Source organism: Hippocampus bargibanti, linkage group LG07, assembly GCF_051943395.1.
Source record: "Hippocampus bargibanti isolate YZ-2025 linkage group LG07, ASM5194339v1, whole genome shotgun sequence".
Taxonomy (NCBI): domain Eukaryota; kingdom Metazoa; phylum Chordata; class Actinopteri; order Syngnathiformes; family Syngnathidae; genus Hippocampus; species Hippocampus bargibanti.
In genome coordinates, this window is record NC_142740.1 from 5,295,404 (window position 1) to 5,310,463 (window position 15,060).

At 44.8% G+C, this 15,060-nt stretch overlaps 1 protein-coding gene across 1 annotated transcript; it reads left to right on the forward strand.

The window, feature by feature from the left end:
• Window positions 1-237: 237 nt before the first annotated feature.
• On the forward strand, window positions 238-14,671 carry lmnb2 (lamin B2). The gene is made up of 13 exons (XM_089000167.1): window positions 238-713; window positions 5,846-5,982; window positions 6,105-6,261; window positions 7,344-7,469; window positions 7,568-7,666; window positions 7,742-7,813; window positions 9,089-9,214; window positions 9,290-9,510; window positions 9,880-10,117; window positions 10,188-10,295; window positions 10,823-10,942; window positions 11,026-11,121; window positions 12,518-14,671. The coding sequence occupies exons 1-13, from the start codon at window positions 486-488 to the stop codon at window positions 12,551-12,553; spliced, it is 1,764 nt and encodes a 587-aa protein (XP_088856293.1). The 5' UTR covers window positions 238-485; the 3' UTR covers window positions 12,554-14,671.
• The last annotated feature ends 389 nt before the right edge of the window (window positions 14,672-15,060 follow it).

The following is a 15,060-nucleotide window of genomic DNA, read 5'->3' on the forward strand; positions in this document are numbered from 1 at the left end:
TAGGAAACAAAAAATGCTGTCGGTTGTCCTATAAATCTGGATTCGGAAATATGGAATGTCAGGAAGAATAATTGTTAAATCTAAACGGAAAAAGTTGACACTCGCTATCATTGTTCGAGGAAGCAATGAATGGATATTTCATATGGCAAGTACGGACTGTGGGCCTGCGTTCTTGAGTCGTGACGTCAGCTCAGTCTTTTTTCCCAACGTGCATTGCGCGACCGGATGTGCTCCCTGCTTTTGGCGCGGTGGAGGCAGCTGCGGCGGCCATTTTGGAGTCCCATTCGACCACTCCGCCCGATTACCGAGCAAGCGAGCTTTCGCGTCCAACTTGCCCGCCTCCCGTTAATTTATCGCCCGCCGTCCTTGACCTCGCCGAGCCCCTTTATTTTTTTCCCCGTCCCCATTCGAACGAGGACACCCGCGCGTTTCTCTTGGCCGCCGAACGAGCGAAGGAACCGTCGACGAAAGAAAAGCGAGCCGTTATGGCGACTGCAACCCCAAGCCGCGATGCTGGCCGGTCGGCGGCGACCGCGGCGGCCTCTTCGACCCCGCTCTCACCCACTCGGATCTCTCGCCTGCAGGAGAAGCAGGACCTGCAGCATCTCAACGACCGGCTGGCCGTCTACATCGAGCGGGTGCGCTCACTGGAGCTGGAGAACGACCGGCTGCTGGTTAAAGTGTCAGAGAAAGAGGAGGTCACTACCAGGGAGGTGAGTAGAAAACGCTAATTCGGGCCCGCCTCGACGCCATCGTCCTCGCTGGGTGTCTTTTTTTTTTGCTCGCAAGCCACCAAAAAGAGCAAAAAAAAACCTCACGGGGTCGGGGGATGAATTCAGCCGAAAACGTGGGTGGCATTCGGCCAAATGGCCGGAACGCTTCCTTCCTTCTTTCTTTCTTGGCGACCCCACCCCCACACGGAAAAATAAAATACTATAAAACCAAACAAGCACCCCATGTTTCGATAAGTTTTAATCAACCGAAGGCGAACTCGTCGATGTGGTTATGTTTCATAGTGGATATAAAGTTTGTGTGTAACTCGCAAATTCGAACGGAGAGCGGTTGAGTGTGCGCGCCATTTTATCCCAACGCCCCCTCCATCTTTTAACTGCTTCGTCTCGTTCCTCTTCTTATTCCCAAATCGTCCCACAACACGAAACTCCCTTTTTGTTTTCAATTTTCTACTTGCGTCTTCTTTTAACTTTTCTATTTTGTCTTTTTTTCCCGCCCAAACGGGTTTATCTGTCAAGTTGGGAGCAAAGATTTTTATTTTAATGAACGTGCATATCTTTTAAAACGTGATTCGAGCGATGGGTTGGATTGGATCTATGTATAGTGCATCCCTCGCTACTTCGCGGTTCATTTATGGCAGCTTCAGTTCATCGCGGATTTTTTTTCAGGGGAAAACTTTTTTTTTTAAGTAAAAGAAACAACACTGCAAACAAAGCAGAATAAAATCAAACACACTGGCTATGAACAGCTCCTGGAGCATTGGGCTTCTAGAAATCGGGCCATGTTGGTTTATAATAATCTTGCTAAAAAAAGCGAGTGCCAACAACCACCGATAATGTTCTTCTTTCTGAAGGACTCCTTCAGACGCTACAATGCAGCAGAGTCAGGGCGAATAGGCGCGGCAGCAAAATACTGTTTTACAACCCCGTTCTTTAAACTATTAAAAAAAGAGGTTTTATTGTTTGTTTCATTCTGCACTATGGATAGTTTTGCATTGTAAAAAAAAGCCGACTACATTGCACTTTGCGGATTTCACCTATCGCGGGCTATTTTTGGAACGTATCTCCCGCGATAAACGAGGGTTCACTGTTCCTTTATTCGTCTCGCAGTGCAGAAATTGACATTTCACAGCGGCAAAGTTATGAAAGGAAGAGGAAAGGAAAGAAAGAAGTAGAAAAGCAAAATGTAGGAGCGCATGGAAAGGCAAGCCAATCTTGAGGTAAAAAGATACAAAAAAACTAAACAACAAATAATATGACAACACGAAAACATTGTGTTATATATATATATATAACACATAATATATAGAATAGTGTTGAAATCAATTGTGCAACATTTTGATCAGCGTTTTTTTTTTAAAGGGTGGGAAACAAAGCTCCAACGAATAATGCTGCTAAGTATTTCTGGTCAATTAAGTTTAGCGTATTTTCCAGCGTATAAGGCGCACACCCCCAATGAATGGTCTGTTTGCAAACCTTTTCCATATACAGCGATACATCATCTTAACGCTCAAACGCTTTGGCTCACGAACATTTTCGCTCATGAACATTAAATTCGCGAGCATATAGTCTCGGCTGGCGGACTACTTTTCGGCGGATGAACACCAAACCACACGGTCAAAAGGCGCCACGGTGTCTAAGCAACGGTCTCCGGGAATAGAAGAGGTTGAAAAACCTGTTGATTCGGATTAATGAAAAGCAACTAGCAGGGGACAGTGTGAGTGAGGGTACGGCAACTTCACTCGGATATCATCAAGAGGCAACCTGGATGTTCGTCATCCATTGACAACTACCATCACAAAGGTCAATAAAACGACTTTATTATAAAGTACAGTTTATTTCTTTCATTACAATACAATAGCACATTTATTACACATTAAAATAAGGTATATTTTGTGTAGTTTAAGGCTTATTTCGGATAAAATTATGTTTTATGGCGACCTAGGAACGGCTTATTCTCATTTTAATGGTTTCTTATGGGAAATGAATGTTTGGCAGACAAACTTTTCACCTTACACACACTTTTTGGGAACCAATTAAGTTTGTAAACTGAGGAATCACTTTATAAGGCACACCGGGCTATAAGTGGCACTTTCAATGAATGAATAAAGTTTTCGAAATATAGTCTATAAATATAGAAAGGTTTTCCAAATATAAGGCACACTACAATATAAGGCGCAACCACAGTAGTGGCACTACTTCTACAAGTGGAAATGAAGTCGGTGGCTGTTGACAGTACAATAGAAATATTCATTGATCTTGCGCTTTAACAACAGCTGAATGTGTAACAATGTGCTTAACATGGACAACTATCCAATACAGAAGATAAAGCAGTCACCAAGATAGCATATTTCAATTAAAAAAAAAATGACACATGGGGTACAGCGGCCGTCTTCCACAGTGATATAAATAACCCTTTGTGACCTATTTGTTATTTAAACCTTAGCAGGTTACTGGGCGGAAAGCAGAGAGCGGTTGAAGCTGCGCATAAATTTGCAAAATAAAGGATTTTTTTTTTTGCCGTGAGTCTTGACCGATTGCCCTCAGCTCGTGAACAAAGACGCCGTGTTGCTGTCCCGATGGGTGTGCGAAGTGCGTCGAGTGATCCTTTTCACTTCCCGTGTTTAGCCAGCGCGTGACTCCTTTCGTTGCATTTGCATGTCCAACTCATTCACATCCTCTGGACGTAAAGCCGACGCCAGCGTGTGCTGTGCGTTGGCGCGTGGACATCGGATCAGCACATTTTTCCCATTCCTCCTTAGGACATCCCATCCCAAGCTAAACAGTACTCCAAACAGTTACATTTTGATTGACTGTTAAGAGCGTTAATGGCGACGGGGGAAGAAGCTGTTTAAAGGACAACCGACATCAGAAGAATGTTTTATAGCATCTCAAATAGCCAAAACACGCAGGCTGATATTTTTAGTCAAATGCAAAACACCAATAACTTCAAGTGTCCCAAAACTGCCACAAAATGAGCAAAGAACTGCGCAGATTCAGAAAGCCCCGTCCCTTTGTTTGTGATGTCACGCCAAGACTCTCCTTCACAAACTACCTTGCTCCAGAATCACAACAACGGCTTCACAGAGTTCAGATTGGGAAAAAGATCCTTTCTTGTGACTCATCCAGTTATGAATATGATTCAAATAGTTCTGAAGAGGAAAGCATAAATGTTTGCCATCGATGAAAAAGAGTCATTTCTAAGCACCTTTCAAAACTCAAGGTCACTTTTCAGTCACAGGATCAGTTTTTCTATGGGTGAGCAGCGGCAGAGCCACACGCGCCAGCGTTTACTCAACCAGGAAGTAACTCAAATAGATAGAAAGCTAGATAGCTAATAGATAGCCAGCTAGATAACTAATAGCTAGCCAGATAGCTAGCTCACCAGCCAGTTAGCTAATAGGTAGCAAATAAATAGCTAATAGATAGCCGGTTATACAACTGGCTATATAACTAATAGATAGCCAGCCAGATAGCTAGCTCGTCGGCCAATTAGCTAATGTATAGCAAATACATAATTTGGGTTACTGTTTAGAGAGTTAATGGCGACAGGGGAAGAAGCTGTTAGACGTCTGCTGAATTTGGCGCGTATGGATCGGTAGCGCCTGCCTAAGGGGAGTCGTTGGAAAAAGTGATGGGCAGGGTGCGGAGGGTCCAGTAGGATTACAAAAAGTTCGTCTTTCAAACATTTATTTCGTATAAGAACCCATTAAAAATGACAATAGTCCATTTCCAGGTCCCCATAAAACATCTTTTTCGACTCATGTCTTGATTCTGGACAACAATCATATACAGGAAATAAAGCAGCAAAAAGACTTGTTTTGTTCGCACTGGCCGGCCGTCACCACGCCCGGGAGGAAAGGAAACTGAACGTTTCACATAAGTGTAAACTGACATTTATATTTAAGTGTAACTTAAATGTAAATGTATTATAAGTGAAATGATCAGGCAACAAAATCACAGGCTCCCGCTTCAAGGTGGGCGCCTTCCAAACAGGAGTGTCGTTTGCAAGCGTTTCAACTTGAGTTCTTGACGTTTGGCGCCAGGAATTGAAAGAGCCGTCCAAATTCAATTGAAATGCATGTGAGACCTTCATCACCTGACGCATGAAAGAATGTGAGCTCACAAGCTCGCAGAAAAAGTAGGGGGGGATGGGGTTTGCTAACCATATACAGTGATACCTTAGCTTACAAACTTAACTGGTTCCCAAAAGTGTGTGTAAGACAAAAAGTTTGTCTTTCAAACATTTATTTCCCATAAGAAACCATTAAAAATGAGAATAATCCGTTCCCAGCTCCCCATAAAACATCTTTTTCGACTAAATACGCCTTAAAACTACACAAAATAGACCTTATTTTACGTATAATAAATGTGCTATTGTATTGTAATGAAAGAAATAAATTTACAGTATAATACAGTGGTTTTATTGACCTTTGTGATGGTAGTTGATGTAGTTCCCTCTTGATGGTATCCGAGTGAAGTTGCTGTGCTTTCTCACTGATAATACCCTCACTCACACTGTCCCCTGCTCGCTGCTTTTCATTCATCCAAATGAACACGTTTTTTCAACCTCTTCTATTGCCTGATACGTTGCTTAGACAACACAAAAACACCCTTAGCCACACGTAGCAACTTTAGCATACTGGTACTGGGACACTTAAGTCACACACACGCACACCTCGTTCATGTTTTTCGATGTCTTTCTGCTCGACCGTCATTTTCTTTTGCGTCCTTTTCGGCTTAACGCTAGCCTGCGGCGGGGTCTTTTTCGCTCCCATAATTGCAAAAGTACTCCACTTGATAGCAAACCACATCTGCACTATAAGAAAGCTGTGGAAAACTAGTTCGCCAGCCACCATGGCGCCATGTGGTTTGGTTTGTCCGCCGAAAACTAGTTTATATGCTAAGATTATCTTCTCGGGAATTTAACGTTCGTAAGGCGAAAAGTTGCTGAGCTAAAGCGTTGGTAAGCTGAGGTATCATATAATCGGCAGATGAGAAACAATCCTGCTTGATGGTGGCCGTTAACGCGATTTTCGATGAAAATTTAGCTGAATTTGGTTACCCAACTTCCACGCTGACCCCTCCCCCCCACCTTTGGCCTTTGTGTTTAGGTGAGCGGCCTGAAGCATCTGTACGAGGCGGAGTTGGCGGACGCCCGCCGAGTTCTGGACGAAACCGCCCGCGAGCGCGCTCGGCTGCAGATCGATCTGGGCAAGGCGCAGTCCGACTTGGAGGAAGCCACGCGCAGGTGAGAGGGGAGGGGGGCTGGATCTCGGAACCCGTCGCGCCGCGTTGTTTGCCGTCTGACGGGACCAAAAATGGCCGCCGGCCGGCTGATATTTGACGCGTCTGCTCGTCTTGGCGTTCCAGCGGCAAGAAGAAGGATGGCGACCTGGCGGCGGCCATGTCGCGGGCGGGAGCGCTGGAAAGTCAGCTGAACCAGAGCGAGGCGGCGCTGTCCACGGCGCTTAGCCAAAACGCCGCGCTCACCTCTGACCTGCTGGAAGTCAAGGGCCTGCTGGCTAAGGTTCGACGTCTCCCTTTTCGGTCGCACCTCCTCCGTTTTAAAAGCATCAAATGTCAGGGCTTTCAAATTCAAAATGGAGGGGGGGAAATTGGTCCGAAGACTATTGACAATTTGAAATGTGGAAATGTAAACGATTCATCAGAATCGTCTTTATTGCCAAGTATGTAGAAAACACAAGGAATTTGTCTCTGGTAGGACACGCTGCACTAGTAGCATCATAAGAAAAATGGAGGCACTATACAGTTCTATTTGGGATAGAATAGAAAACTAGCTATATAGTCGATAGATAGCTAGCCAGCCAACTAGAAAGTTATACAGCTGGCCATCTAACTATGCGCGGAAAAATCCTACTGGACCCTCCGCACCCTGCCCACCACCTTTTCCAGCCACTCTCCTCAGGCAGGCGCTAACAAATCCAGCAGACATTTAAACAGCTTCTTCCCCCAAGCCAAGTAACCCAAATAGAACTGTATAGTGCCTCTTTGCAATTTTTTGATGATGATACTAGTGCAGCGTGTTTCCTGGAAACAAATTCCTTGCATGCTCTACATACTTGGCAATAAAGATGATTCTGATCTGAGATAGCTAATAATAATAATAATAATAATAATAATAATACATTTAATTTCTAAGTGCTGTTCAAAACTCTCAAGTACACTTTACAGTCACGGGATAAGAACTTTTTTTTTTTTTTTTTGTGCGGATGAGCAGCGGCAGACATTCGCGCCATCGTTCACTCTTCCCGGAAGTAACACAGCAGCAAAGTTATGAAAGGAAAGAAAGAAGTAGAAAAACAAAGTAGATGAGCTGCTCATTCTAATGGTTTCTTATGGGAAATAAATGTTTGGAAGACACACTTTCTGGGAACCAATGAAGTTCATGTCACTGTCGTCGGCGGTGGGGGGGCAGCGAACAGCTGCTGCGCATGTGTCAGCAACTGTTGGTCAGGCCTGCGCATTGCCGTATTTCTAAAGTCTTTGCATCCATAGCGACGCCACCTGTTTGCCACCCCCCACCATGGCTCTATTGCCGTATTGTCCCACGCAGACGAGGCGTGAAAGTTGCTTTTGACCGTTCTGCAGGCGGAGGACAGCCACGCCGTGGCCAAGCGGCAGCTGGAGGCCGAGACCTTGATGCGCGTGGACTTGGAAAACCGCTGCCAGTCCCTGAGCGAGGAGCTGGAATTCCGCAAGAACATGTTTGAGGAGGTAGAGATGCCTTCAGGGACGGCGGGAAACGCCGCCGTCGCCCGAAGGGGAAAGGGCCCGTTTTCAGAAGGTCCCTTTTCCTTCCGATGTTTGTTTAGGAGGTTCGGGAATCTCGCCGCAGGCAAGAGCAGAGGATCGTGGAAGTGGACTCGGGGGTCAGGCAGGACTACGAGTTCAAACTGGCCCAAGCCTTGCAGGTAGGACCATTCCGTGGGGCGACGCGCGCATGAGCCAGCGATCAATTTCCTCATTGATCCCAATTTGTGTGACAGGACCTACGCAAGCAGCACGACGAGCAGGTGTCCCTGTACAAGGACGAGCTGGAGCAGACCTTCCAGGCCAAGGTCAGCGAGCGCGCCGCTCCAAATAATCATCATCATAAGAATACATTTCATCATTTTTAAGCGCCTTTCAAAACTCTCAAGGTCACTTTATACCTTTTTTTTTCTGTGGGTGAGCAGCGGTAGCCATACGCGCCAGCGTTCGCTCAACCCGAAGTAACTTGCATAGAATAGTAAGACAAATAGTTAGAATGCTAGCTAGCAAGCTGATAGATAGCTAATAGCTAGCCAGCCAGATGGCTATTGTTAGGTAAAGTACAGCTATTAGCTTTGTCCTTGAGCGTTTTGAACTGCGCTTATAAATGCAATGTGTTATTATTATTAGCTTTCTATTAGGTAGCTAGTTGAATATGCTAAGTAGTATAATGTACAGCGAGCTGGCTATTAGCTATATAGCTTTCTAGTTAGCTAGCCATCTATTAACTATGTGTGACGGGTGTCACAACAGTGACTGTCTTCATCTCCACGATGCTGCCGTCTTAATGAAGACGAGATGCGTGGATGTGTCTTTTTATTTCTTTTATTTCTGCAACACAGTATGGCAGAAGGGATGGGTGAAGTCACATGGGTTTCGTCTTGTGATTAACTGCGCAATAGAAAAGCACATGTGCTCCAAAGTTTCACTCGGCAAAACGTGAAGTAAATAATGACACAAAAAGTAATCTGGACTCGAAATGAATAAGGGAACTAATTAGATAACACTAGACAGTACAAAAAGGGGAAACACAATAAGATATTGTCATTAAAATGCGCGTTAATCAAGACCAACAGAAAATTGCGACTCACCCTGAATCTCCTCGAGATTGTTCTGGAAACTATGGGTGGGACATAGTGCCACACTGTGCGCCGTTGCGTCACTTCCTTCATAATTTAATAATCTAAGTGCACAACTCCGTTACATATGTCCTTGAAAGTTTTGAATGGCGCTTATAAATACAATGTATTAATATTAGTAGTACTACATCAACGACCATCACAAAGGTCAATAAAACGACTTTATTATACCGTACCGTTTATTTCTTTCATTATAATACAATTTATTATACATAAAATAAGGTCTATTTTGTGTAGTTTTAAGGCTTACAAAATTAGAATGTAGAAAATTATGTTTTATGGGGACCTGGGAACGGATTATTCTCATTTTAACGGTTTCCTATGGAAAGTTAGTTTTTGGGATACATACCTTTCGCCTTACACACCTACCTACCTACATACAATAAATAAGCCCATTAATAACGCAACAAATGGTCAAAGTGAGCGCTTTTTTTTTGTGTGTAGCTGGACAACGCCAAGGTGTCGTCGGCCATGAACGACAAGGCGGTCTGCACGGCCCGAGAGGAGCTGCAGGAGTCCCGAATGCGGATCGAGGGTCTCGGCTACCAGCTGAGCGCCCTGCAGAAACAAGTACGTACGCCATTTTGTCCCCCCCCCCCCCCCCATTTGGCTCCGTCATTCTTAATTCACTGTATCGCCGCGCAGGCGGCGGCCGCCGAGGACCGCGTGCGGGAGTTGGAGGACCTCCTGTCGTCCGAGCGGGACAAGTTCCGGCGCGTGATGGAGGTCAAGGACCTGGAGATGAACGACCTCCGCGAGCGCATGAACGCGCAGCTCTCCGAGTATCAGGAGCTGCTGGACGTCAAGCTCACGCTGGACATGGAGATCAACGCCTACAGGAAGCTCCTGGAGGGCGAGGAGCACAGGTTGGGCCTCGTTGGGGGGGGGGGGGGGGGGGGGGGGGGGGGGGGGGGGGGGGGGGGGGGGTGTCAGATCCAAACCTGATGCCGATTGCGGTTGTGCAATCTGGCTATTTTACTGCCGGTGTCAAAGTTGAGGCCCGGGGGCCAAATGTGGCCCGCCACGTCATTTCATTCGTCCCGCCAAAGCAAATCAAATTCCATGCTCATCTATCGAGCTAGCTAGGTAGCAATTGAGCTAGCTGGCTAGCAAACTAGCTAGCGATCAGGCGAGCGAGCTCGGTCCCGCGCAAACCCCACTAAGTTAGGTTGAGAGCAAGTTGCCGCGGGTGACGTGCCGTCCCGTTCCCCCCCCCCCCCCCCCCCCGTCCGCAGGCTGAAGCTGTCCCCCAGCCCGTCGTCCCGAGTGACGGTTTCCAGGGTGACGGGCTCGTCCTCGTCCCGCACGTCCAAGCGGCGAAGGGCCGACTTGGATTCGGGCGACCTGGGCGACGCCGGGCGAGGCGAGGAGCTGCTGCTGGCCTCCGAGGAGGACGCGTCCAGCGGCGCCGTCTCCATCTCGCCCACCGACATGGACGGCAACTCGGTCACGCTGGCCAACCACGCGGATCAGGTGCGTCGGCGCCTGCTGACCGCTCGGTCGGCCGCGTTTGCCGTATTGACGGCGTGCCTTGCGCTACCAGGACCAACCCTTGGGCAGCTGGAGACTCAGAAGACAAGTGGACGACGCCAAAGAGATTGTCTACAAGTTCTCACCAAAGTTTGTCCTCAAGGCTGGACAAACCGTCACCGTAAGACCACCTCTCTCTGGCCCTCTTTGTCTCCTTCTATCTCTCTTTTTCTTTTTTCCTTCTCATTCTCTCTTTCTCTCTCTCTCTTTTTGTCTTTCCTTCTCCCTTTCTCCTCTTTCTCTTTTTCTCTTTCGTTTCTCTCTTTTTCTCCCTCCCTCTTTCTTTCTCTTTTTCTCTCTCTTTCTCTCTTTCCTCTCTTTCTCCCTCTCCTCTTTCTCTCCATCTTTCTTTTTCTCTCCTTCTTTCTCTTTCTCTCTCCTCTCTTTCTCATTCTTTTTCTCTCATTCTTTCTCTCTTCTCTCTTTCTTTCTCTCATTCTTTTTCTCCCATTCTTTCTCTCTTTTTTCTCTCACTTCTCTTTTTTTCTTTTCTCACTTTCTCTTGTTTTCTTTCTCTTTTTCTCTTTCTTTCGCTCTCTCTGACACACGAGCATGTTCACGCATGTCGCACTTTGATGAATGTGCAAATGAGCCGTCAATTAATTGAGTTGTCAAAATGGGCGTTACTTGACGAAAGCTTGCGCGTAGGTGTGGTCGGCGGACGCCGGCGTGGCCCACGGTCCGCCCACCGACCTCCTGTGGAAAAGCCAGTCCACCTGGGGGACCGGAAATGATGTCATCACCGTCTTGGTCAACTCCGACGGCGAGGTAACGGCTCGCGCCGGGCGGGCGGATTGGGCGGGCGACGGGCCGTCCCGCTCACCCCGTTGTCGCGTGCGTGCGTCCCGCAGGAAGTGGCCAGGCGAAGCGTCAGCAAAAAAGTGCAAGTGGAGAACGGCGAGGAGGAGGAGGAGGAGGAATACGAGGAGCCCGTGGTACACAAGAAGGTGAGCGCGCCACGACCGTTTTGCACATTTGAAAAAAGGATGACGCGTACGCTGTCCTCTGCGTCAAAATTCAATCGAATTTTGGGACATGGACAACCCGGAATCACTCAAATCGATAGAAAGCGAGCCGGCGAGCTAATAGCTAGATAGATAGCTAATAGCTAGTCAGCTAAATAACTATCCAGCAAACCAAACAGCTTATAGATAGCTAGCGAGGTAGCCATACAGACCGACAGACAACACATAGCTGATAGATGATAAATAGCAAATAGCTAGCTAGGCGTTCAGCGTTCAGCGTTCTCTCAACTTGGAATAACTCGTAGATAGAAAGTGAGCTAATAGATAGCTAGATGGATAGACATGTAGCTAATAGCTAGTCAGCTAGATAGCTATCGTGTGAGCGACACAGCTAATATATAGCTAGCTAGATAGCCATCCAGACACACAGACAACAAGTAGCTAATAGATAATAAATAAAGTGTTCATTCAACCCGGAATAACTCAAATACAGTAAAGTCTCGTTATATCGATATCGGATATATCAATAGTCCCGGTTATATCGATATTTTTTTCGGACTCCCTTGAATATCGATATAACGAGACTTTACTGTAGATAGAAAGAAAAAAAATCAAAATCCAATTTTTTCAATTCCAAAATTTCCAAAATTGGAAATGTTAATTTCAAAATTGGATTGAAATAAAAAATACAAAAAACCCAAATAAATATAAAATGTCAAATTCAAAAATTTTCAAATTCCAATTTTTTTCAATTCTAAAATTTTTGAATTTCCAAAATTGGAAATGTCAATTTCAAAATTGGAAATTTCACATTTCCAATATTCACAAATTTCAAATTGATTTTTTTTTGGGAGAAATTTTCAAATTCAAAAATTTTCAAATTCCAATTTTTTTCTATTATTTCCAAAATTGGAATGGAATGTCAATTTCAAAATTGGAAATTTCAAATTTTCACAAATTTCATATTCCAATTTGATTTACCGGCTTTTGGAAGAAAATTTCGAAATCCAAAATTTTCTATTCCAGAATTTTCAAATTCCACTTTTTTTCAATTCCAAAATGTTCAAATTTCCAAAATTGGAATGAAATGTCAATTTCAAAGTTGGAAGTTTCCAATTTCCACAAATGTCAAATTCCAATTTGATTTGCCGGTGTTTGGAAGAAAATAATTCCAAATTTTTCAATTTGAAAATTTTCAAATTCAAAATTTTCAAATTTCCAAAATTGGAAGTGTCAATTACAAAATTGGAATGAAATGTCAAATTTAAAATTGTTTTTCCGGCTTCTTCCTTTCCTTTCATCACTTTGCTGCTGTGAAATGTCAATTTGTCCACTAATGTAAGCAAGCGATGGCGCCGCTGTTTCCTTCCTCCGACAGGCCAAAATGGCGTCCAGGGAGTGCGCCGTCATGTGAAGGCCAACGTCGGTGCCCTTTGACCTTGGTCGTCATCCTCATCCTGGACGGGAACACCTCTTAGTTTGTCTTTTCGCTGACAGCCGACCCCCAATTTAGTTTTGGTTATTTTAAAGCACTCCTAAAAGGCTTCCATTGACTTGAAATCATCGCCAATGTTCATTTTTAAACATTTATTTCCCTTTAATTTTGTGTGTGTGTGTCACCTCCAATATGAAAATCTGATTTAGGGGTGGAGCCAAGTGCTCACACCATGTGATTAGCTCCTCCTTTCTCTCAACTTTTATGAACCACTTGAGGTTGGTTGATTTTTTGTTTTCCTTTGAGAGGTTCAGGTGTATCTTACACTACAAAAATGGGGGGTGGGTGGGGGACTGATTATTTCACTCATAGTGTGCAACATCTAAGCTCTCGGTCGTACAGGAGTGGTCCATCGATGAAAAGGTTTCTTCAGACGTCATCTGTACTTCTTGGAAGAGGTCGGACGTTTCTCTTATCATCCGAAAAGCTTCGTCAGCAAACTAAAATTTTGCTGGTAGCTCAGGCCCAGGTAATATCCGACTTACGACCACCCGTATTTATGACCACGACCTCCAGATCCTATTTTTAGAATTTTAATTCTCCGCCTTTCACCGCAACGCGCGAGCTAGCAGGCCGGCAACGTGTACAGCAATTTTGGACAGCCAGCCAGCATTTCACACTCGCACAGCAATCGACCGTGTGATGGCACCAGAGGGGATAGTTTGTTTGTCATTCAGCCTCCGAGTCTCTATTCAACATTTTGAATGGATTTCAACTTACGACTGTTTGGTCGGAACAGAACTCGGTCGTAAGTTGACACTGATTACTTTAAACAGTTACTTCGAAGTAATCAGTGTAGCCCAGTAATTAATTCCAAGTAATCTGTGTAGCCTCAGGAAATAGTCCTGCTCCCCCCAACTTGAGAGCATACAGGTAAGATCCAACTTACGACCGAGTTCCGGTCTTATGTCCAAATGGTCGCAAGTCGAAATCAATTCAAAGTGTTGAATAGAGGCTCGGGGGCTAAAATGTTAAAAATCGGGTCTCTAGGTCGTGGTCATAAGTTCGGACTGTCGTAAATCGAATAGTCGTAAGTCCGATGTTACCTGTATAGGGCTGGAGCTACCAGCAAAATTTTTGTTCGCTGACGAAGCCTCTTTGATGAGAAGCGAAACGTCCGACACCTTGACAGATGACAGCTGAAGAAACCTTTTCACCGATGAAGGTTTCCAGTCAATTTTACTGAAGTGATTTTTCAAACGATTCCAACTCGGACCTTTTTTGAATGGCAATTATACGGGAATCGGAATTTATTGGAAAGCTACACAATCAATCGTGAATGGAAATTGAACGATTGTTTTTACTAATCGATTTAAGACTGGTGTCCAATGTTCTGTTGGCACTGGCTGATTTCCTCCTTCATATCTGACCGTGCTTTTTGCTTTGTTGGGTTTCCGTCATCTGACATCGGCTGCTCAATTGATGACAAACAAAAAAAAAAAAAAACAGGTAGCACCCGACTTACGACCAAACGGTCGTAAGTTGAAGTCCATGCAAAAATGTTGAATTAAACTGCATTTAAAATAGAAATAGAGTCTGGAAGCTGCGATCGTAAGTTGAGTTGGTCGTAAGTCGGATTTTACCTTTATATATTTGAACTGACTTTTTTTTTTTTCAAGAAAAATTGACGTCGCGGGTTGCGAGTTTGGAACACGCCTTCCGTGACGCGTTATTTTGTGTGTGTTTTCATACCATGTTTTAGACTAGCTATATCTTTTTAATCGGTTTGTTTACATTCAATATGACTTCAATTTTGTCTTAAGGATCTCCAGGTGACAATTTGGGTGTTGGGAATTAGCGATGAATTGATTAAAAGGCCCAAGTAGGCGTCAACGTGTCCTTTCAATGCTGATCCTTTCCCTCCGCTAGGAAAGAACAACCAAAAAAAGCAAATATTTGTATGCACAAACATGACAGAATGTGATGACGCAGCCAACCGAGACCTGTTTTTTCTTTTGTGTCTGGGTGCGAGTAAAGGGGCGGGAGTGTCATTTTAAACAGAACTTTTTTGTACCCACAATAAATGTTTTACATTTACTCCAAGACTTGACTATTTTCATAAAACTGCAAAACCCTTCACTGAATCGCCATGGTGTGAGGTTTCATTTGGATCGTGCTTACAACAGACTTCTTTGATCATTACCACATAGGCTTAGTTATGCTGATGGGGTGATACCAGTGCAAATGGGGCAATCAAGCCAATCGTAGACCATAATCAGTTAGGACAACAGTGGTAATCAGTCCGGACAATAGAGGCAATCAGTGGAGCCGCAGGGATTAGTCCTCTGCTCCCCCCAACCTTAGAACAGGGACTGATCATAGAGATCTGGCACGTCACCTCTGGATAGTAGGGATATATATTTTGCTATTTGCTATCTATTAGCTGTCTAGCTGGCTATATATTGGCTATCTAGCTGGCTATTAAC